The following is a 23,441-nucleotide window of genomic DNA, read 5'->3' as shown; positions in this document are numbered from 1 at the left end:
CATGAGGAGACACATTAATTTCTTTCTTAGCAGTATTGGTGAATGCAAAGAGATCTGGGCTTCGGTTCCTAGTTCTCTTATTAACCACCTATGAAAAACTGGAAAAAAAATGCCAGCTAATATCTCAGTATCAATTTTGTCATTTACAGTGGAGGGCTGATCTATAAAGTCTTTAAGGCTTGGAGAGTCTGCAACAGTCAAGTGAGAAGACAGAAGCAGCAGTGTAGGGTAAGAGCTTGTGTTGCCTTGGTTCCCGGGAAAGTGAAATCAGAATGAAACTATCTCTACCTGCTGGGCAGTGGCGGAGCATGCCTTTAATCTCAGCACCCGGGAAGCAGAGTCAGGATGATCTCCAGGTTTGAGGCTAGCCTGGTCTACAGAGTGCATTCCAGGACAGACAGGGCTAAACAGAGACGCCGTCTCAAAAAAGATAATGTTTGTATACCCATCAATCAGATGGATCCCTTGGTCAATGTGTATGTTGTCTTTATTCCTTAAGAATAAAGAGGCTCTAAATAGTCCCACTTGTTTGAAGGCAATGATTTCATATCTTAAGACAATGGTTTCATATCTTAATCTAGTCACAATAGAGAACTGCTTAATAAAAACAGCCATTGGTTGATAACCCAGCATAAGAAATGCATCCAGGGCTGGGGATATATTTCAGTCACACGGCTTGCCTAACATGAGGAAAGCTGTTGGCTTGATATTCAGCATTTGAAAAAAAAACCTAATATATTCACTAATAATTTTATACATAATATTCAGATAACAACTAAGAAAAAAATCCATCCATTTGAGCAAAGGTAATTTTTCTTAGATTCCATTTCTTACTAACGACACTAGGGATGTTCATAACTCTGCTTAGAGGAAGTTGCCAACTCATTCTAAATAACAGTCATGGAACTCAAGGCCAGCCCATCTTTCTGAAAAAGCAGCTCTGTCTGATTGGCTGGCAGAGTATGGACCTGTAGATACGCCATATAAACAGCAGCCAGCCCCACACAATAACGATGTGCTTCTATTGGCAGCACCAGCTACAGCTGAAGGACGCACTGGCAGGTGTCCTGGGGTTGTACACACTGACATCCTCTCTCACCCCTGGCTGTTCCCGGACTCTGACAATAGTTGGGAAACCATAGCCCCTCATTTATTTTCCATGAAGGCTTTCAGAATCAATCTCTCTCTCTCTCTCTCTCTCTCTCTCTCTCTCTCTCTCTCTCTCTCTCTCTCTCTCTGTGTGTGTGTGTGTGTGTGTGTGTGTGTGTATAGACCATTCCTAGCTTTCTTCCCTGAGGAGGGGGAAGCACATGTTTGGGGTATGAACAAACTTTGGAACACTCAACAAAATGTGGGGTGGGTGGATGTACCCTGGCAAACAGCTAGCAAAATGGCCTTCTTTTTCATTCCTGAAATGTGGCATCCAACTCTGAGCAGACTTTTTATGTTTGACTTGACACAATAAGGACATTTTCCATGACTTTTAGATTCTGTCACTATGTCGTTGAACTGTTTTAATGTCCGGGCTGGAATGATGTCTGGCTTTGATTTCAGCCGGGAGGAGCATGAACTCGGGCCTATAAATAGAATCACTTTTTATTTTCAGTGTCATTCATGAATTTATGTGTTTTAAAACAATGATGTGTTCTAGTACTTGTGTTGTGATGTTTCCTAATCCCTTGTGGAAGTAGCAACAGAGATCTGAGACTAAGAGTTTTGAGTCAGAGAAAGGTGCATATGAAAATCATGATTCGGGTCAAATCAGAGCACTCGAGCCTGTTAGAGAGAGGAAAAAGATTTGCTTTTTTTAAACACACAGACAATCCATAACACGACGCATATGGACACCAAAGTTAGGTAACATCGTCTAAAGGCCACGCAAGAGCTCTGTGTCGGAAAGACTTCCAACAAGAGGGGCCTGGGTTTGTAAAGCACATGTGCTGGCAAATTTCTGCCTTCTCTGAACTTTTGCCAACTCTATTTCTGGAGTCTGAAAGAAAACACATGAAAAAGATTTGGATCTTTCTAGGGCCATTATGCAACTGGGAGTTGTTGACACACCTATTATCAACAATTCCTACGACATTTCCTTGCCACCAGAACGACGCATGCTCATGGAGTAACGGAGCTCTTGAGAGCAGCTCCGCCGACGCAGAAGCTCAGCAATCACGACTATCCTTGAGACGAAAGAGAACCACTCCAATTTTACTGGCCTCACTCATTCTTGACAAACAGACCATTTCTGACAAACACTTTCTGCTTGGCTCTTACCCTTTCCTCTTACACTGAGCCAAACTGTAATTCTACTCTACCTTGAGCTACTTTTTCCCATCCTTGAACATAGGCATTTCAATGCTTCTCCAAGGCCATTTCCTCTCTCTAGAACTCCATTCTGGACCCGCCTCTTCAGTGAGCTAGTTCCTCCTCTTGGAGCTGGGTCTCAGGGAACTAACTGGCTTTGAACTCATTATGGGGCAGAGGATGCCCGTGAGCCCTAATCTTACTGCCTCTACTTCCCAGGTGTTGAGATTGCAGGCATGCACCACCATACTCACGTGGAGATCCTTCTCCTTAAATTGTAATCCTAATATTAATTTGCCTTTGAGTCCAAACAAAAAATAAAACAAAAACCAAAAATCCAGCCATTTGCCCTTCTGGGTTTCCATAAAATTATTCATATGAAACTCTGAAGAGTTTTATAGAGTCTGCAATTTTCCAATTTAAGAGTGTAGAGAGAATACAATTTTAGAAAGAATAGACTAGAAATGAAACTATGAAATCTTTGATTTTTTTCTTAACAAAATAAAAAGTCAGCACAAGACTGGGTAGGTGGCATATGCCTATAATCTAGCAGGAGGAGCCTGAAATAGTGCTGGCTACCTAGAGTCTTAGAGATAGCCTGGGTCATATGTAGTAAGGTACTATCTCAAACACACACACACACACACACTTCAGTCACAAGCTTAACAGAGAAAGAAAGTCCACTTAAATATAAACAGTAATAATATGTCTTACTATGTAGTACCCTCCTTTGCCAAGAACTTCAAAATCTCCTTTCCTAACAGCTCACAAGTCGCTGGCAAGTTTATACTGCTTTGCTAAACACAGTGTGTATGTGAGTGTATGGGTGTGCTTCCTGTGCTCCTGAGTCTACGTTTAGTTGTTAGTTTCATTTCCAACACGTCCCTCTGCCACCCCGAGCCTGCCAAGACCACAGAAATGCAGTCATCTGATTTGGGTAAAGCTGCTATTTTTGGCTGGCACTTCCCAGTGCGCCTCCTGCTCTCCAGAATGACCCTGTAGTCTCTGAGCAACTGTACTGCCTTCCTTGGGCCAAAGCGGATGCTGACAGCTTGAACCACAGCCTTTGGCTGCCCTCCTCCTTGTAGGTGCTGCCAGGCTACAGTTCTGGACCCCGACTTTAAACTTTCTTCATCTTACTTCAAGTTCTACTGCAGTGTTGGGGGGGTGCGCACCTTCTCTTTCTCTGACATCTGTTCTACCAACCACATCTCAGTGGTTTCAAATCCTGTGTTCTTTCCTTTGCTAATCATCTCCAAGGAGGCCTGGGGGTGAAAACTTCCTGAATTTCCCACAGGACGGACTCACAGAGGGGAAGACCACTGAGAAAGAAGCCCATCCACTGCTGAGAGCACATGTTTCTGATCTGGCAAACTGATGATTCACTGCATAGGGTATAAGCTTCATTCAATGCTTATGAGTTCACTGTGGGTCCGCTGACTCGCCACCTCATTCTCTCAAGGTTGTCCTTTCTTCTCCGCAGCCACGTACTACTGGGTCTTCCTCCATCAGCAGAGGGAATCCTGCAGCTGCTTCCTAACAGCCTTTCTATGCTTGGGCTCACCACCATCCTGTTGTGCTTAGGACATGAAAAGAGGCCTTTTCTGCCAGGAACTTACCCTTCTGCCTCAGTCTCACCGCCTTGACTGCTGTGACTTCACCCCGACACTCACAGAGTACTTGCACCTCCAAATACACCCACGTCTTCTTTAGCCGGGGCCCAATGAGAGAGCCCAGTAGGGGAAAGGCGCTTGCCACCAAGCCTGGTGACCTGAATTGGATTCCCAGGACCCACACCATTGACAGAGAGAACTGACTCACCATGGCAAGCTGTCCCTGACCTACACACACACACACACTCTGCAGCCGGTTTGTGAGAAATAAAATGCAATTCTAGAACATGTTAAATTTCTCTTCTTGAACTGTTCTCCCCTCCTGTGTGTCCAGGAACACAGAGTAACACTGTACACCTTGGCTTCCTCACCTTCATGAACTCTTCCCAAGGGCAAGTGCCTTTTCCCACTGACAGCCACAACACAGCACACATCGCTTCTTCCTCGGTATGTTCTTGGTTAACTGTGACCTACTTACAGACAACACTGAGTCTTTCTCACCTTTCGAACCCTTACTCCCACAGAAGGCACCTCCCTCACCTAGCACGTAGGAAGTGTCCGTTTAATGAATGAAAAGCTGGTTACATCAAGGCCACCAGCATTTTGACCCACTCACTCGTTCTCTCTTCTCAGAGGCAAACTGCAGTTGGCAAATCTTCCCCATTGCGCTCCGACTACGCCCTTCACTTAGAACCTCAACAGAGGATGCAGTCTACTTGCAAGCAAATGTGAAGGAGGCTCCAACAGGCTTTTGTAAGGGGATTTCTATCTGGCCGGGTGACAGGCTTTTAGAAAACCTCACTTATAGAAGCTTCCAGGATTATGAATAATCATGTGAGACTGCTTAAGATGCACACATCTCAAAGATTTCTCTGTAGACTGGGCACATTAACTATTTTTTCCCAGTCCAATAAAGGAACTGAAACAGCTACTGCCCACAACACAGCAGGAGAGGACAAAGCCAAGTCTGAGACTGGAATTGCTCAGAGTGCTGAGAATAGGAGACAGGGTGCTCGGCCGTGAACGGGGCATCTTTATCAACACCTCCACCTCCCACGCCACCAAAGCTCACGGATAGCCCAGAAAAAGAGGGGAAAAGAATGTAAAAGTGAGAAAAATGGCTGGTGTGCCCATGGAGCTGTAGCTATGGTTACCTGCACAACATCAAGCCAACCAAAATTCCAGCATGCATGGGGTGGCAGCTCGCAAGGCTCTACCACATCTGAGCAGCATTAGCAGTAGGCAGCTGCCAAGGAAAAGCCGTTCTTCTATAGCTACTAATAGGTTGCCCATATTCCAGTGCGTGGTCGCACATTTATAAACATATGGACAACGCCAACAAGATTTAATGGGTTATTCAAAGAGAACAAAGATGGCTGGATGTGTGCTGCACACCTTCAATTCCAGCACTCGAGAAGCAGAGAGAAGCAGATCTCTTTGCATCTAAAGCCAGTCTGGTCTACAAGAGTGTCCCAGATAGCTGAGACAACCCCGAGAAAGAAGAGTAATGCTGGAGTGGTTGTCATTCCAGATCTCAGATATATTATGGAACTACAGTGATAAAACAACATGATACCGGCACAAAAACAGACATGTAGACCAATGGAACAAAACTGAAAACCCAAATATGAGTACAAATAACTACAGCCATTTAATATTCGGCAAAGGTGTCAAAAATAAACACTAGAGAACACAGAGTATCTTCAACAAATGGTGCTGGAAAAACTGGATGTTCAAATGAAGAAGAATGAAATTAGACCTGTATCTATCACTTTGCACAAAACCTAACTCCAACTGAATCCAACACCTAAGTGTGAAACCTGAAACAATGGACCCCTAGAAGAACACAGGCAGTGCATTCCATGACACAGACGTGGGACAGTGAACCCGCTGGAGGAACACAGGCAGTGCATTCCATGACACAGACGTGGGACAGTGAACCCGCTGGAGGAACACAGGCAGTGTGCTCCATGACACAGACGTGGGACAGTGAACCCGCTGGAGGAACACAGGCAGTGCGCTCCATGACACAGACGTGGGACAGTGAACCCGCTGGAGGAACACAGGTAGTGCATTCCATGACACAGACGTGGGACAATGAACCCTTATGTGCTCCACGACACAGACATGGGAAAGGGCTTTCTGAAGAGGACTCATTTGCCCAAGAATTACGTCCAAAAAGTGATAAGTGGGACTTCATGAAACTAAAAAGTTTCTGCACAGTTAAAGAGTGCACAGGGTGAAGAGGAAGCCAACAGAATGGGTGAGATCTTTGTAGGATATACATCTGATAGAGCACTAATATCGAGATACATAAAAAGAGGTCAAAAACAAAAACAAACAAGTCAATTAACTTAAAAAAAGTGTCTGCAATCCAGAGAGATCTCAAACCGGGGGGAGGGGGTGGCTAAGAAGTTCAGTGTCCCTAGCAATCAGGAAAATCTCTTTGACCAACTTTGAAATTTCATCTTACCCCAGTGAGATGGGCAGAGATCAAGGGAACAATGGACAGCAAAAGCTGGAAGGGATGTGGGGAAAAGGAGCCCCTACTCATCATTGCTGGGTCCAATCACTGGGCCACCACGCTAGAAACCAGAGTGGAGAATTCTCAAAAGCCTGAAAATGAATCTACTGTGTGAGCCTGCTATTCCACTCCTGGGAATATGCCCTACGATGCTTGCTCAGTCATGTCCACTGTTTCTTTAGTCCCAACAGCTAGGAAATAGAAGCAACCTAAATGCCCTTCACTGATGGATAGATAATCAAGATGTGGTACACATACATTACAGAATACTAGTCAGCTGTAAAGAAAATGAAATCAAGAAATTTGTATGTAAATGGATAGAACAAGAAAAGATGATCTCGAAAGAGGCAATCTAGACTCAGAAAGACAAATGTTGCACATTCTTTTTTTATGTGAGGTGTTTAGCCCCAAATCTTCAGATATAAGTTAAGTTCTTACCCTTCATCTTTGCATCAGATAAAGACCATTAGAGAAAAGCACAACCAACCAAAATGCACTATTGTGGATCCCAGTCCCAATGGATACAACTACAACACCTGCAGCTAATGCTGAGCGATCACTGGGGAAGAGGGGTCAACATGGTAAGAGCTGGAGGAACAGGGAGTTTGCTGTGAAACTGGTGTCTTCTAGAAATGTCAGAAACTACACCTATTAAATCTCACCAACACGGCTGCCTGCACATTGGCTGAACAAGGATGACACCAACAGACCTGCTAAGATGGATGGGGAGGTTCAGGAGGCCTCAACCCTAGATAAAGAATTGTAGGCAACTAAGGAATGCCCAAGGTGGGAGAAAGCCTTCCCCAGGAGAGCACGCCAATTGGTTAGCCAATACCAAATGATCAGCCCTGAAAATGGTCACACAAGTAGTAATATGTGGACTGAGTAGATTGTATTTATGTATACTGGAACACACACATGTATATATAACAATGGTTAAAGAAAAAAGATCCCTGAATTTGAAGGCGAGTGGGAAGTGGGGGTACACTGGAAGGGTGGAAGGAGGAAAGGGAGGGAGCAAATAATAGACTGTCAAAAAGCTCTTTAAAAAGTTAAGTAATTCTGAGATAACATCACTAAGACCTTAGGCTTTCTGAAAACTAAGAACTCTTTTCTAAGTGAAAACACACACGCAGAGCAGAGTTGCTAATCTTAGAACTCATAGTCAAGATTGTGGTCTTATTTGTAAAACTAAAACATCAGTCCCCCTTCCTGCAACAAGCTATCACTATATAAAAGGAAGCATAGCTCCTAATACTTTGGGGAAGGAGAAGGGACTCAAAACTGCAGGCAGAGACCATTTTAATAATCTTGCCAACACACAGAAAGCAAACTAGTGCAAATGCAGACCTGGCTGGGATGCTCTTTCTGCTGCTTCTGGTACTTTCAAGACCCCACAGCTGCTGTCAGAGAAACAGTAGCTGCTGATGACAGCCCAACTACATAGAGTAAAATCTTTAAAGCATGACACCAAATTCAGACAGATACCCTCTCAAAGACTCCTCCAAAGGAAATCCCACCAGTTAGTCATTTCTAAATAGATGGAGCGGCTCTGTCTGTAGGTACACACACCTGGCACGGTTCTTCAAAACAAGAAAACCACCAAACACAGTCCTGAAATGCACACAATGGCACAGAAACGTCTTTCCAAACAGGACCTTCTCAGCGTCCTTTACTCTGAGTATTCCTAACATCTGCTGGAACAGCTGGTAAATGGTGAATGGTGAGTGATTCAGGGTAAAGAGTTTCTGCCCTGCAGCTTCCCTATGCAATCGGGGACAGCAAATCAGAGAACTAAGAGTTGGACGATTCACACAGATTACTTGATTCGGTGTTCCAGGGCTGAGCCCCTCAAGGACTCCCCAGTAAAGTCCATCCCGAAGTGTCAGAGCCCAAGCGGCCGAGCTCCAGCTCTCCCTTTCCCGGGCAGTTCTCATTCCACCCGACACAGGAGCTTCTGCCCGAGAGGCTCACTCTGAGATGCAATGATTTAGACACTCAGAGAGGCAGAGATGGGACAGAGTGACGTAGACCGATCAGTTAAAGCAGACCACTTTAACAATCAGAGCTTTGAAGACAGAAGTACCAGCAACGGATTCTGTGGGAGGAACCTCTACAATGAACAAACGAATAAAAGGTCTTCTTTTGAAGAATTTAACAGTGGGGGCCACGGTTAAAAACCCCAACTGCAGGATATGCGTTGGCATCTTATAGGAAGAATGTTTACATTTACTAGAAGTGATGAAAAACTACGTTAAGTTGAAGGAACCTGATTAGAATATACTTATAAATTCTCTCTCTCTCTCTCTCTCTCTCTCTCTCTCTCTCTCTCTCTCTCTCTCTCAAGTGGCTTCTAAAACAGATTCTGAAAGGCAAGTATAAAATCTCTGAAAATCTTGAAATCAAAAGGATAATTCTGGAAGTAGACAGAGTTGTGGTTGAATGCCCTATCCTTATTGCGTAAGACAAATTCCAACACACATACACACTGTGTAGATCCAGAGAGTTGAGTGTGTCACATGGGGTTGGGGTGGGGAAGCTCAGTGGCAGATCATGTGGTTTGCATGTACGAGGCCCTAGGTTCAGGCTCTGGGCGGCGACATGCACGCGCCCACACTGTGTGTTTGTATGTATTTGTGTGTGTGTGTGTGTGTGTGTGTGTGCAAGTGTATATGCACATGTGTGTGCGTGTGTGTGTGTGTGTGTGAGAGAGAGAGAGAGAGAGAGAATTCTGTAGGTCCTCAGTTGACACTATTACGTTGATGCATACCAGCCCCAAACCTACTGTATTGAAATTCCAGAGTGCCTAGCTAACCTGATCTCTCCTCTGCCACAGGAGACCCTGCAGGAGTTTGTCCTCAGAGCAAGTGTATAGTCTGACTGATGTTTTACTGTAACACAAGCCAAAGTCCCAAGAAATAGCAATTTCTAAATAGATAGGCCTTTACTTAACTTTTAAAATAAAACAAAATAGAAAATTTCAGTGTCAACAGAGTAGATGCTTAAAAAATAGAATAGAGAAGTGATAACCTATTTTCCAAAACTCAAGGAGTGCAGAAAGCCACACCTAAGTCAAGCATAGCCACCACATTTTAAATTCTTTAAAGTCTAGAGCATCAAACCCCCTAATAAAACCATTGATTAATATACTTCTGTAACTTATCAATTCAAAGTTGCATTATTTTGCTTAAAAGTGAAAACTTTAACATTTTAAACAAAGAATCTCAAAGTAGTAGGAGAATGCCCAGCAACAAGACATCTGAGGAGTGACTGCCAGCTCTAATAGGGCTTCTTCACCAGCAAGGGACACCTCTAAAGTGGAGTCGCACAGAAGTCATTTTCAGACGTACAGACCGTCTAGTGAGAACATTTGTATATGTCTGGAAGCAATGGCATTTAGCCACATCCACAAAGTCCCAAGGCACTGATATAACTGGGATTTTCTTTTGAGAATTACTCACGTTTTCCAAATATGTTCGTTGTGGTCGGAGTAAGTATCTTAAGCTTAAAATTGGAGGAGGGAAGGAAACGGAGAGAAAGCAGAACTGAGAGTAATGTGTTATACATAAATTAAATCATTCATTGTAGTTATTTTTATTTTTCAACAAAGAAGCTTGAGAATGAAGTGTTTCAGAAAGATAAAAATGAGTGTTACAAGGATGTCTTAGGAACATGAGACAGCACACATGATTACAAAAGACCCGAGGATCTATTGGCGGTTATTTCTGGGTGCTGGTGAAGTAGCTCAGTTGGGAGAGTGCTTTCCCAGCACCACATAAAGCAGGCAAGGTGACACATGCTTATGACCCAATGTTCAGAGGCTAGCCCGGAATACAAGACAACCTGTGTCACAAAAATCAAACAAAAACCAAAACCAACAACAAAACCAACTTCAAAACAGTTATTTCTGTAGGATAGAATAAGGGAAGTCTCTGGTTTCTTTTTATTTTGTTTACAATCTATCAATAAGAAAAATGACTTAATAAATAAAGAGGCACTGAAGGAGAAACTGAGTCAAGGACAAGGAAGGACTCCAGAGAAAAAAAGAGTGTCTGTTTAAGTGGTTTCAAGGGTGTGTGTCACAGGCAGGACAAAGGGCAGCAGAAGACAGCCCTGGGAGCTGCAGGAACCTTTCCGTGCAGTCATTCCACAGCGGCCATGGCCTGGGAGAGCTTGTCTTGTGTTCCCAGTAAGGAGAGAGCGGAGATGCGTGTGCTCCTTATACAAATAGAAAGTTTTATGTATCTACAAGAATTTCTAGAGTTCTTATCTTTCCTGGATAAATCATTCAGAGTCTTATTCCAAGATCTTCCATCCTGTCAAAGATAAATATATACACGTGTGTACATGCATATATTATGCATGTAACATGGACAATGATGATTTCCAAGTTGATTACTTGAAAATCACATTTCTTTGCTTTTATTTTGTAAAGCCTTTTAAATAACAAACCATTAATTTTTGGTGTCTAATTTAAACTGTTTCAGAAGTTGCCAATAATTTATCATTAGAGTTGGAACACACACACAGAATGCAGGTACAAACATGTACACATATGCACACACATACAGAATGCAGGTGCAAATGTGCGCACACACACACAGAATGCAAGTGCAAACATGCGCGCGCGCACGTGCGCACCCACCCACCCACCCACCCACACACACAGAAACTCTGTTCCGGTTTTCTAAGAGTCTCTGTCTCAAATTACTTATCTACAAATGCAATTTATGCATAGTATGTGCATATGTGATGTATGTGTATAACAGGTTTATTGTGAGATTTATTCTTCTCGTGTAGGGAAAGCTGCCTACAAGTAGCACCAGTTACCACGGTTTCTGCTGCCGTCCTCTAATCCACCCCAGTAACACCACATTAGTACGGCAACAAAAATGCTACAATCAGGGTATTCTAAATATTTGCATGTTATTTCAGATGCATAAAATGACAGTTCCTTCATTTTAATTATTGTTAAATATAAAATAATGTATGTCATTTAAAATAGAGGCTGAGAAAAGAGGCTCTCCTCCACCTTCAAGACATGTCTCCACCATGACAATTTCATTTTTAAAACATGGGTATGGCAGCAGACTTTTCACTATGAAAGGGACTTCAGAATAAGAGCTTAGTTGGTGAACAAACAAGGAATCTATGCTATGTGCACAGCATATGACCATATGCATAGGTACCTATGTTTATAGTGGATAATCTGTATGTCTTTCCTTGGATGTTTAGAACTAATTCTTGTTGGGGAATATTTATTTTAATGTGTGTCTTTTGTTTATGCTGCATTTGTTTAACTCTAGGAAGCTGTGATTCTTTGCCTGTCTAAAACAGCTGATGTTCTAAAAAAGAGGTGAATGGCCAATATAGCGAGGCAGGAGCAAGGATGGGGAGGGGCTGGCAGGCAGAAGAGTATAAATGCAGAGGAAGGAGCAACGAGAGAACAAGGAAAGGACATCAGCGGCAGCCACCCAGTCAGTCACGAGGTAAGAGTGAAAGTCAGACGTACAGAAGTAAGAGAAGGAAAAAGCCCAGAGGTAATTGAGAGAATTCAAGCTTAGAAAAGCTGACAAGAAACAAACCAAGCTAAGGCTAGGCCTTCATAACTAAGAATAAGCCTCTGTGTGGGATTCATTTGGGAGTTAGGTGGTGGGTCCCCCAACAAAGCCAAAAGAGTAAAACATCACACAACAAAATCTGTCGTGTATGTAATATATTATATACATAGATTAAGTAGCATCATACACATAAAACACATAAATATAAAAACATAAAAACAATGGCATTTAAAACTAAAGTATTTAGTTGTAATCCAAATACTCCTATGTCTGTGATTTGTACGGCACACACCACTGATAAGTCCAACTTGTTTCTCTGCAGGACACATAAAATAATGAAACTTAAATTCCCAATAAAGTATATTTCTGTTTTGAAGTCACCTCTCCAGTATGCCCAGTTTTGTCACATTTATCATCTCTTTGACATATCCTTTCTCATGCTTTAGAAACTGCAAAAGGGACAGGTAAAAATGAAACCAAAAACCAGTTTTGAAAAGGTCTGAGGGAAGGGAAAGAGCAATGTGGATGTCTGAGTGCCAGTTCTGACCCAGAGTTCGGATCTGTGAATATGTTTGTGGATCAAGAAGAAGGCCCAATCACACAAACAAATACCCTCAAGTTAAAACCAACAGGTTGGTAAAGCTTTATTAAACAAGACAGTTAAATTTCTTCTTCTCACACTGTGTCTTTAAAAAACTGTGCATAAACCTGGCAATGGGGACTCTACTTACTAGCTAAGAGGGAACAAAAAAGAGGGAGACAGTACCTTTCATTTGGATATTTCACCACTGCACCACAGGGCATTAAAATGACATAGGTTTTTTAAATTTTTATTTGTTTATTTTTTCCCCTTTCCCCACAGTCTTACTATGAAGTCCTGGCTATTCTGGAACTCATTATATAGACCACGCTAGCCTCGAACTCAGAGATCCGCCTGCCTGTTTACTGAGTGATGGTGTTTAGCTCCTAGCTTGGCAGCACGGCTCTCACACACCCTGTATATATTCTGATGTGAACTGAGGAAGGATAGGCAAACTGTGCCTGGGTATTGATAATGTAACAATGTCCCTTGGCTCCAATACCTGCTGCATCTCTTTTGAGCTAAATGAGCCGGTGGCTAAATTACCTTCCCACCCTCATCTTCAGCATAGCTGTGACAACTTGGTTCTACTCTGTGATCTTTGCCCCATCCAATCAGGATGATGGCTAATTGCATAACAAGGGAATTAACAATAAGAAAGCTCACTCATGGTAAAAAGATATTAAAGTAATTGGACTATTTTTACCCTTCTACCTTAGGCATGTGACTCCAATGCCTTCAACAGTCTTTGAGACTACTATTGATACTTAGTCCCAGCCAAGCCTGAATAGCCTTCATGTGAAGGTTTGATACCAGAAATGTTCGGGGACTTGAATTTCTGAATATTTGCAATTTGCAATAAATTTATATGCAACGTGGGGATAATTTGCTTTATATATAACTTATTTACATATACACTTTATACAATGTATAAAACACAAGTTTATACATTTTTAGCACATCTCTGTTTAACTGCAGCTCTTATTTTGGTATTTTTTTTTTTTGAGACTGCATCTCTCTACATAGCCCTGGCTGTCCTGAAATTCACTTTCTAGACCAGGATGACCTCAAGCTCACAGATCTGCCTGCCTTCGATGCCTGAGTACTGGGATTAAAGGCCTGTGCCACCACGTCCAGCTGTGGCATTATTTTTGTCACTCAAAAGTTTCAGATTTGGATTTTCATATTAGGATGTTCAATGTGTATTACTTACAGAAAGCTGTAGTTGCTTTTACAGACGGGACTACATTGAGACTATGCCAGAGGGCAAAGGCTACTCAGCAAGCAGAGGGTTTTGTGTAAGCACATACTCCGGCCTTGACCAGGACAGTCTTAAGCCACATCTGCTTTTACAGTTACTGCCAACACTTCCCCTTCCATTCTCAAAATGCCAATTAGGATAGCAAATTTTATTCTTACGCTTTCGAGAATAAAGTGCTCTTATTTTTACCAACAGGTTCCCATTCAGCCAAGAAACTTCTCCGAATTCAAATGAAATTAACTTACAAGGGCAGCTATGTCCGACCTAGGTATGCAGTCTGAGTATCTGACAGACAACTGAACTCCAAGCTGTCATCCTGCTGACTTTATCGCTTGTCTTCTCCAGTGTAAGACTGGTAATGGACAGGAAGAGTCCTATGGCACCTGTGGGTTTCATGAAGGACCAGGAAACAACACCACTACTGTTGAGCTGCTGAAGTCACCAGAATTTACAGACGAGAACCTGCTTTAAAAGACTGTGCAGATTATATAGCATACAGTCACTTCTACCCCAAGAAAAACTTTCTTTCCACATCTGCTCTAAGTTTATTTGGAAATCTCTGTGGTGGGTGCGCAGTTAGCTGTGTTTAACCCAATTTTGAGCACAAGTCTAACCCTCTTGTCTTAGGCCTCCACTCTGAACGCCAGAGCTGACCGTCACCTGCCCTGGCAGGTGTGAACGCCCTGACCAAGGGCTGTGGTTTAAGGACAACAACAAGGGCATCAAACCATCTCTGCCCTCCTTCTGTGATAAAACTGCCAACAGCTTTCTTATAACTGATCAGGCCGACTACTACATGTCTTTACTGTTCAACACCAGCACTAGGAGAGGAGCTGTAATTCACAGGTCTGCTTTCCACAGAGCAAGACTTCTAATTACATATACCCGTTAACAGTGGCTAAAAACCAAAAACCATCCTATCTCCAAAAGATGAGGGTTTGTAAGAGGGGATGGAGAAAGTGTTGGTGACAGAAACTTGCACATTAGAGATACTTTCTGAACTCTCTAATAGAGAACATACTTTACACCCAACAAATAACTTTGTTCGAAATACCCACAAGGACTGCTAACCAGCCACTGAACCAGTGCAGACAACCGAGCGTCAGCAAGTGACTCCCACTCGCTCTTCCTAAGGAAATTACTCATTGATCACACAACCGGACCCACACAGTAGGTCCACCTACGATAACCACCATGCTGCGGTTATCACAGAAGGGAAATACTTGTTTCTCTTTGAGAAATTCTTGGTATGTTTGTATTGAATTTTTCTGGGTTTCTATGTTTTTATAATGACTTCAAAGAAAGATGATATGTACACTTAGGAAAGTATATATTGCCAGAGTATCACCAATTTAAACGTAACCCCATTCTAGACAGTGCCTCCCATAAGAGAATAAAGTCTAGTAATTTATCTTAAGAATTGTAATTGTTCCCTGTGAATTTATAGTAGCCTACATGTTGTAGACAAAGACGGCATAAGATGCATTATCAATAAACTACCCATTAAAATCATTTTCCAATTAATAAACTCTGCCAACCACCTCTGGACTGAGCATACACAAGGGGGGCTGTCAGCCCATGTGCTAGGAATCCGATTGTTCTCACTATCTCTTCTAAATAAGCACCCTTCCATCTGCACTAATTTGATAAGTTCAGAAGCCCATCATAAAGAAAGTTACATGGTGGCTGAAACCAGAGCATTTCAGTAAAGGAATTACTCTGTAAACAGTTCTCACATCTGCACACTGACTTGCACTGCATTATGAAATAAGACCCACAGTCATTCAACAAAAGGACAGAGACTGATAAAGAAACAAATATTTCCCTTTATTTGAATGTGTTACAGCTACTTGTGGGATACTGATAACTGAAATCCTTAATTTACAGGGCTATGAATGATGCTACTTAACTGAGAACCAGCCAGCAAACAGTAGGCATCTGAAGAGCACCACTCACGGAGGGTTTCCCATACCAACTCGGCTTAGCAGTGTCTACAGTCAACTAGGAACTAGAGGCATCTAAGAGTCAGAAGAACCATGCTCAAGATTATTTATCAACAGTGGGTTTCCTTACTCCTTTGCCAGATGCACATTGGTAGGTTTTGCTCCAATTGGGATCCCATATTTGTGCATAGTGTTCATCAAAATTTCCCGCATGTCATTGTTGTAAGAGTCAAAGTCAAACACATTTCGAACCACACTGGAGAGCCCTTCATTGGGAAATTTCTGTACAGAAAAAAAAAGAAATCTTCATTATACATGAGATAAAGCACATATGATTATAAAACCTTATAAAACTGATAGAGTAATAGTACACTAACGAACTTTTGCTAGCGGAAATGCATTAGGTGTGTTTGACAACCAGACAGTAGGAACACACCCTTACACACACAGCAGTGACAGAGATAGCTTATTTTCCTTTTGAGTCATACAGAAATAATGGAGGTACACTTCTCCCTCTCAGGTGTCGGGGCCCTGCTCAGACCCTCTATCTAAAAACTCAGTATATGAATAAATGGAGAAAAAAGATAAAGGAACAGAAGAGAGGGGAAGAACTTAAGTGCAGCTCCCTGGAACATGAGGGTAAAGCTAGCCATGTGGTGGGAGTTCCTCTACTGACAGATTTCATTTTCCTTTGGTGCTGACATCCAATCTGGTGTGCTGGACTCAGCAAGGCCTTATAGGTAGAGTAAGCTTTTTCTTTTCATGTATATATGGAACACACACACACACACACCAGTTTTTCAGACTTAAGGGTAGAATGTGATATTTCTGTATGTGTATATGTTGTAGAATAATTAAACAAAGTGAATGGACCTATTTGTCATTTTGCATAATTATATTTTAATGGGATAATCATTTAAAATCTACTCTCTCAGCAGCTTCACAATGAGCATCTCGTTGTTAGTAACAGCTTTCCAGTCACTGTGCTGGGTAACAGTTTCTCTTCCTCTGCAACTGAAGTTTTTTCCCCTTTAAAAGTCTCCCCCGTTTTACCTCCCAGCAACCTATTTTTCCCAGCGAGGTTTTCTTGAAGGGTTAGAGACTGAAGAGAATTCACAAGTCAAAGGCTGTGGTGCTAGGTTGGAGATCATTATTTGCAATATAGAAGTTATTTGTTTTGTTTTCTTTACCAAGTGGATTATACACTGTTCATGACCAGAGGAATTTTATTCTCTTGACCACTTATCCTGACAAATGTTCTTTTAGTATATTATCAGTCAGTTTTTGTTCTGTTTTCTACCTTTCTGTCATTTGTAATACTTTCTATCCAGATACCACATGCTGGTTGTAAAAACCCCACAAAATATAAATATTTATTTGTTGTTTAATTATTTTCCCCCTCTAACACACACACACACGCACACACGCACGCGCACACACACACACACACGTATGCACTCACACATCTGCACCCATTAAAAACAAAACCAACCCATTAAATTTCTGAGCTGATTGGTAATGATCATGGCACAAACCCTTGCTAAAGGCAATTCAGAGACTAAAATAATGACCACTAGACTTCAAGGTTTATTACTGAGCTATGCATACTTCATATCAGGTTATCTGATTTGACCTATTACAAAATGGAAACATCAGTTATAACTATATAATCTTGAAGACACAGTGGTTTCATCTAGTCACCTTTGCACAGAGGTATACCATACCTGTAAATGTTTGACAATGTTGACAACTTCTCTGGTAGAATAAGGATAGTTAATAATCCCTTGGTCAGCCAAGCTCCTCAGCTCTCCAAAGGCCGCTACGAGCTTCTGAAGGATGGGTTCAGGCACATTTGGGCCATACTGTTTGAGCATCTCAAGCTCTGAATGGGGTTTGGGGTTATCAATGGCATGACAGCTAAAGATGTCACCTACAGAAAGGGGAAGAATCACATTCAGTGAGCAGTCAATCCACTGTAATACACACATCAAAATGCAATGGTGGTTTAAAGAGTCAGTAGATGCTCAGCAAATCATAGAAAGTCCATCTAGCAATAGAATTTTACAGACAAGAAAGAAAATGCCTGAACCAGGAAAAAACTGAGTGACATGTGGTTTATTCTGCATGAGTTTACTTCTACAAAAGGTTATGCCCCTGAAAAATGTTTCCTGGGAGATAGTAAAATACACAGAGGTAGACTACTTTGTCCCTGCCGAAGCAGTCAGTGGTAATGGTTCAGTCTAGACTGTCAGCAACAAGCTCTTATTCTGATTTAGGGACAATGTGGGCAAACAGTCATCTTCTATGTGCAAATGTAGGAGTGCTGTGTATACTTAAAACTAACAAAACGGCATCACGGCTTCAAGCTTCATCTCACAAGCTGACATTTTCAAATTCAAATATTTAGGGCAGCTTTGTTTTTTCATTGAAAATGAAAGCTATCCTGAATATAAAAAGGTACTTGGTCCTACCATGCAATCATCAAACGATTACTAAACATCTTCCAGACACCAAGTGCAACCTGAGGCAATATACACCAAAGATTAAAAAAGTCCTCATCCTCGTGGAATTTATATTCTGTTGAGAAAGGTACAGTATATGACAGGAGAAGAGGTTGTGGGAGAGGGCAGCCACATGGGCCCCATTGAGAAGGTGAAGTCTGAGAATAAGTAGCTTTAGCTAGGTGGTTAACACAGCCAAAGCAAAGGCTCTACAGCAAGTATAAATGGCATATAAAAGAGTGAGGAAGGGAAATTTGGAGAGAGGATGTGGGAAACATCACAAAGGATACTGGACTCACTGAGCACAGGCTCAGCATCTGAGACATGAGCTTATGTGCGGAGTGAAATGGGCAGATGGGTTTTTTTTTTTCTTTAACCAGAGGAGTAGACTGCTATCTATCAAGGTCCTTTAGGGTCCAGTCCTATGGACCTCTTCAGGGTTTAGACTGGACACTACAGTAAGCAAAGGGAACTTTTTTCTTAGGGTATCTGAGGGCAAAAGAATGAACTCTTCTACTCTGTGCTTTTCTAAATCAGTCTCTTTATTGTTCAGGTTCTATTCTAATTCTTCTGCCCTACTTCTGATTCCTCCCAGCTTCTTCTCTTTCTAGTCGTCAAACTTTCTTCTTACAGGAGCTTTGAAGTGATTTAAAAAATTACAAGAGTGATCTCTCACTGGTCAAAAGTACATTTTTAGAGTAAGCAATAAGGAGTTGAGCCCATTGCCATGGCAATACAAGGTTCCAAGGTTACAGAAGTAAGACTGTGACCAGACCAGGGAGGGGGGCACTGTGCCCAGTGATAAACTTTGAGACATAGGTCTACTGCCAGCAGACTGGCAAGCGAAGAATTGGCATGCTTTTCTTAGGGTGCGTTGTGTAGCAACATCTGTGACTCTGACCTTGTGTATAGCTGTGAAGTTTTATGATCTATTTACAAAATGTCTTTAGTCTAGTTTGAACTTGCTTTGAGGTGAAAGTGAGCTAATTGTATGCAGCTAGTCTCAGCAAAAAGAACAAAGCAGGCTTTTAAGAGTCTACAGTCCTCATGGGACAAAGAGATTTAGTTATAGAGCAAGTCCTAGTATAATTTATATATATATATATATATATAAATCAAAATTATATAGCCAAATGAAAATTTATCTTCCTGACCACCCACATATATATGTGTCCATAAGACTGACATATAATCATGAGACTGCATATACATATCACATGAGATTACACACTACAATGCAGGTAATGGGGAGACGTTAGGCTGCTTTAGCAAATATAAACAACAGTTTTCAGAGTCGATGTCCTATAGGCCTTGGCTGGACAGGATTAACTTTCATCAGCATCTCTCTTCTGGTGGGTTGACATTTGAATTATTAATTGCCATATGCCATATATTTCCACAGCCTCCAACAGTTGTCAAGAACAAACTGCAGAGGGTACACCAATGCTTCTCAAATTTTCTAATGCTGCAACCCTTTAACACAGTTCCTCATATTGTGGTGAAATTATTTTCACTGCTACTTCCTAACTAATTTTTCTACTGTCATGAATCATAATGTAAAAGTCTGTGTTTTCCATTGGTCTTAGGTGACCCCTGTGAAAGAGTTGCTTGACTCCCAAAGGGGTTGTGACCTACGGGTCAGGAATTACTGGTGCAGGATGACAAATGCCCATCCATGAGTCTGCAGCACTGCTGTTCATTTTGCGTGAAGAGGCTCTGACCAAAGTGTTTCAGATCAATAACTTTGGAAGGCAGTCTCTATGGAGCATGGATAGGCATGCTTATTGCAGGATGTTACCTAAGCTCATGTCCTTCTGCACAGCATCCCAATGCAGGATTAGGGATTATTTAGCTTCCTTCATGCTGTCCTGGGAAAACTGGGGCTTGAACAACCAGCACAGATGTTGACTCACTGACCACTGACTTTTCTTAAGTGTTCTGAGATAGGATCTGATGGTCTGACATTAACCCAAGCTGACTGTGATCACTCCTATCCTCTACTGGTTAGGTTTACTTACTTACTTCTACTCTTACTATGACTACTACTTTCAGTAGGAGACATAATCCCTCATTTGCTTTTGAACAGAGTCTGGTGTTTCCTAACATGAAATTGTGGAAGGCTAATTTATTAGGCAAAATCTTAGTTCTTTCACAGATCATGCCAACAGACAGGAGCAGAAGCAAGAAACCCATTAATTAACCTGTTATTTATTATTATTACTCATAATCAAGATGAGAGAGGTAGTGTCTCCAATTAAATTGGTGGCTAATATTGATAATTGTGAGATAATTTGGAATGTGTTTTAAGAGTCAGTAAGATTTCCCGGTAGATGGTAAGACATGTAAGAGAAAAAAGAAGCTCAAGAAAAATGTTGGTGTCAAGAACAATGGCGTCATTATCATAAATCAAGGGGATTAAAAAGAAATATCCATTCAGTGATTTCTCATATTGGGGAATTATTAGATCCAAGTCAAGACAAGTTGGAAATAAGTGTTTGTCAGGGAATTGGAGAGTCTGGCTGCAGAGAAATTCATGGTAATAGCAATTATTTAAGTGATACTGTGAAATGATAATGCTTTGATTTTACCATGGGAATGAGTACAGATAGATAAAAGAAGACCAGAACATTCTATGAAGGAGCCAATGTAGAAATCGAGGAAAGGTCATCAATGTGAGAAAAAGCCCAGAAAGCACTGATGAAGGACCAGACATCAAGTAAGGACAGGACAGTGACTAACTGTGGCAGACACAGCCAGGGAACCCACCACCGGGTTTAGTCATAGACTGGGTTTAGTCAAGAATTGCTTCTGTTGGGTGATTCAGGCAAAGATCCAATTAGAACTGACTTGAGAGGGGAGAAGAAGAAATGAATGTTGGAACTGCAGCTTCTGAACAGACAGCTGCTAAGTGCTTCTAACAGTAGCTGGCAAAAAAGTAGGTGACCAGAGAGACACTGTGTCAAAAAAAAAAAAAAAGTTAAAAAAAATCTAAGGGGCCAAGAGGTTAGGGATTTAGAAGACTAAAGTTGTTCAGCAACCACTGTAGGGAGAGGGGAAACAGAGCAGGGAAGTAGGGGAAGGGGAAAGTAGAGTGAGAAGAGAAGATGGAAGAGGAGTAGGTAGAGGGTTGGAGTGGGTGTCAAGGAAAAAGAAATACATCAGGAATGAGAGTGACCAGTAGAACAAAGTGATGGCGGACAGACAGATGGACAATGAGCATCACTGTAGACCTCGGAACAAATGTGAAAAGGGGTGTCTTAGGGTGACAGTGGCTGTGAAGAACCGGAAAAGAACTTCTACTTTTCCACACTAGAGAAAACTATAGGCTTGCTCTAGAGTGGCCACATGAGCAGCATTACTGCAGGAATCTAAAATAAAAACTGCATAAATAGTGTGAGCACACACAGCTGCTCGCCCTAGAATGTATGGAGCAGACTACTGCACTCATCTCCATGACTTCCTGCTTCAATTAATATTCCGGGGACTGATTTTCAAGTCAGCATGATTCTTACCTCATTTCTCTGAGTAGTGGCACACTGCTCTATGGTCCAGACACAGAGTTTCCTTTTTTGGTCGTCTCTGGAGGGACAGTGGGTTGCTCTCATTCTATATGGTACACAGTATTATGCTGACTATCCTTGTACTCAAACGGTTACACAGGTAAACCGCTGGGACAAAACCCTTTGTGGAATTGCCAGATCAAGATCCTAACATGGTGTGGGAGAATTATCTGTATTCTGTCAATTATGTATTTTAATAAAATGCTGATTGGCCAGGCAGGAAGTATAGGTGGGTCAACCAGACAGAGAGTAGAGGTGGGGCGATGAGAACAGGAATATTCTGGGAAGCAGGAAGCTCCCTCCGCCATTCCTGCCCAGACCACCAAAGACATAACATGTGAGCTGACAGCTGAAAAAGGTACCAAGCCATATGGCTAATGTAGATAAAGATAATGGGTTAAGATAAATCATAAGAACTAATAAGTAGCCTGACCTAATGGGCCAATCAGCTTTATAACTTATAGAGATCTCTGTGTGATTGATTCTCTGGGACTTGCTGGCTGTGGGGTACCGGGCGGGATGGAAACCCCAATAAGCCGGCCCTCATGCTACACTAACAGAAGCCTGGGCTTGCTTTGTACTGTGTATGAAATTCCAGAGAAGGGGAAGCCACCTATGTTGTTATTGTTGATGATGATGATGATGATGATGATGCATCCTCTGGGGCCTCCCTACTCAGTCTCTGCACAGCTGGCCATGGCCTTTTGAAAGGAGGTGACAGGAGACACTAACAGTCACTCCCTACGCAGCATTAAACAGCAAAGTACAGTGCAAGTGCTTAAGAAGAGAGGCGCTGAGTCAGACACAGACACGCAGTCCAGCCTGCAGCCTAGCTCCACCACTCGTTAGCTAAGTGACTGTAGAAAATAATCCGTAAGTATCAAAAGCTCTCCCCCCCCCCCACAGCTGGTTATGAAGGAATGTGAGTATTAGCGGGCACTATAGCATTGCTGAAGAACTATTATTGTTATCATTATAGTTATTATTTTTACCTAAAGTGCCAAAGAAATCATTGCCCAAGAAAGGGAAGCCAGGCCTGTTGGCCAGAACTACCATCCTAAAGTCAGGATGAATCACGATAACGTTTTCTCTTCCATCCACATTAGCAGCATCTGAAAAATGAAACAGGTGGTTTGTGAAACTCTGCTCAAAATGGCATCAGGTGTTCCTGATTCAACTGTCGTCTACAGGCTGTGGGAGGACATATGAGTGACATCAGTGAGGCTCTCGTTCAATCCGAACACCAGAAAAAAATTACACAAGTTTGAAAATTGTTGTGCTCCACTTCTAAGCTATCCTTCAAAATCACAGGAGAAGACACACGGGACAGACAAGTGCTTGGTCACAGCTTCTGTTTGTGCAGCCCTTCCTCACCCTTGTTGCACCATTTCTGTGGTACTGTAGTCTTCAGAGCAAAGACACAGGCTGAGTTCTAACCCTGGAGAATGCGAGGGACCCTGGGAAGGGACAGTACTCAGTCTAAGGTGAATTTGTCTTTCTCCTGAACAGTGGAAAGTGAAGTGTTAGTCAGCTGTTGATGGTACTCAGCAGATCCCTGAGTAGTGACCTTGCAACAACATTGAAGAGGAACACCTCT

At 42.1% G+C, this 23,441-nt stretch overlaps 1 protein-coding gene across 1 annotated transcript in view; it reads right to left on the bottom strand.

The window, feature by feature from the left end:
- Window positions 1-23,441, bottom strand: part of Vwa8 (von Willebrand factor A domain containing 8) — a 327,640-nt gene that overhangs the window by 104,531 nt on the left and 199,668 nt on the right. Inside the window, exons 24-26 of the mRNA XM_048422107.3 lie at window positions 22,837-22,956; window positions 17,508-17,713; window positions 15,914-16,065 (exon numbers count right to left, since the gene is read on the bottom strand). Of these exons, the coding sequence (XP_048278064.1) occupies window positions 15,914-16,065; window positions 17,508-17,713; window positions 22,837-22,956 (478 nt within the window). The remainder of the gene's footprint in view (window positions 1-15,913; window positions 16,066-17,507; window positions 17,714-22,836; window positions 22,957-23,441) is intronic.

Source organism: Myodes glareolus, chromosome 12 (assembly GCF_982192425.1).
Source record: "Myodes glareolus chromosome 12, mMyoGla1.1, whole genome shotgun sequence".
NCBI lineage: Eukaryota > Metazoa > Chordata > Mammalia > Rodentia > Cricetidae > Myodes > Myodes glareolus.
Note: the sequence above shows the minus strand (reverse complement) of the source record. Positions and strands in the feature narration are given on the sequence as shown.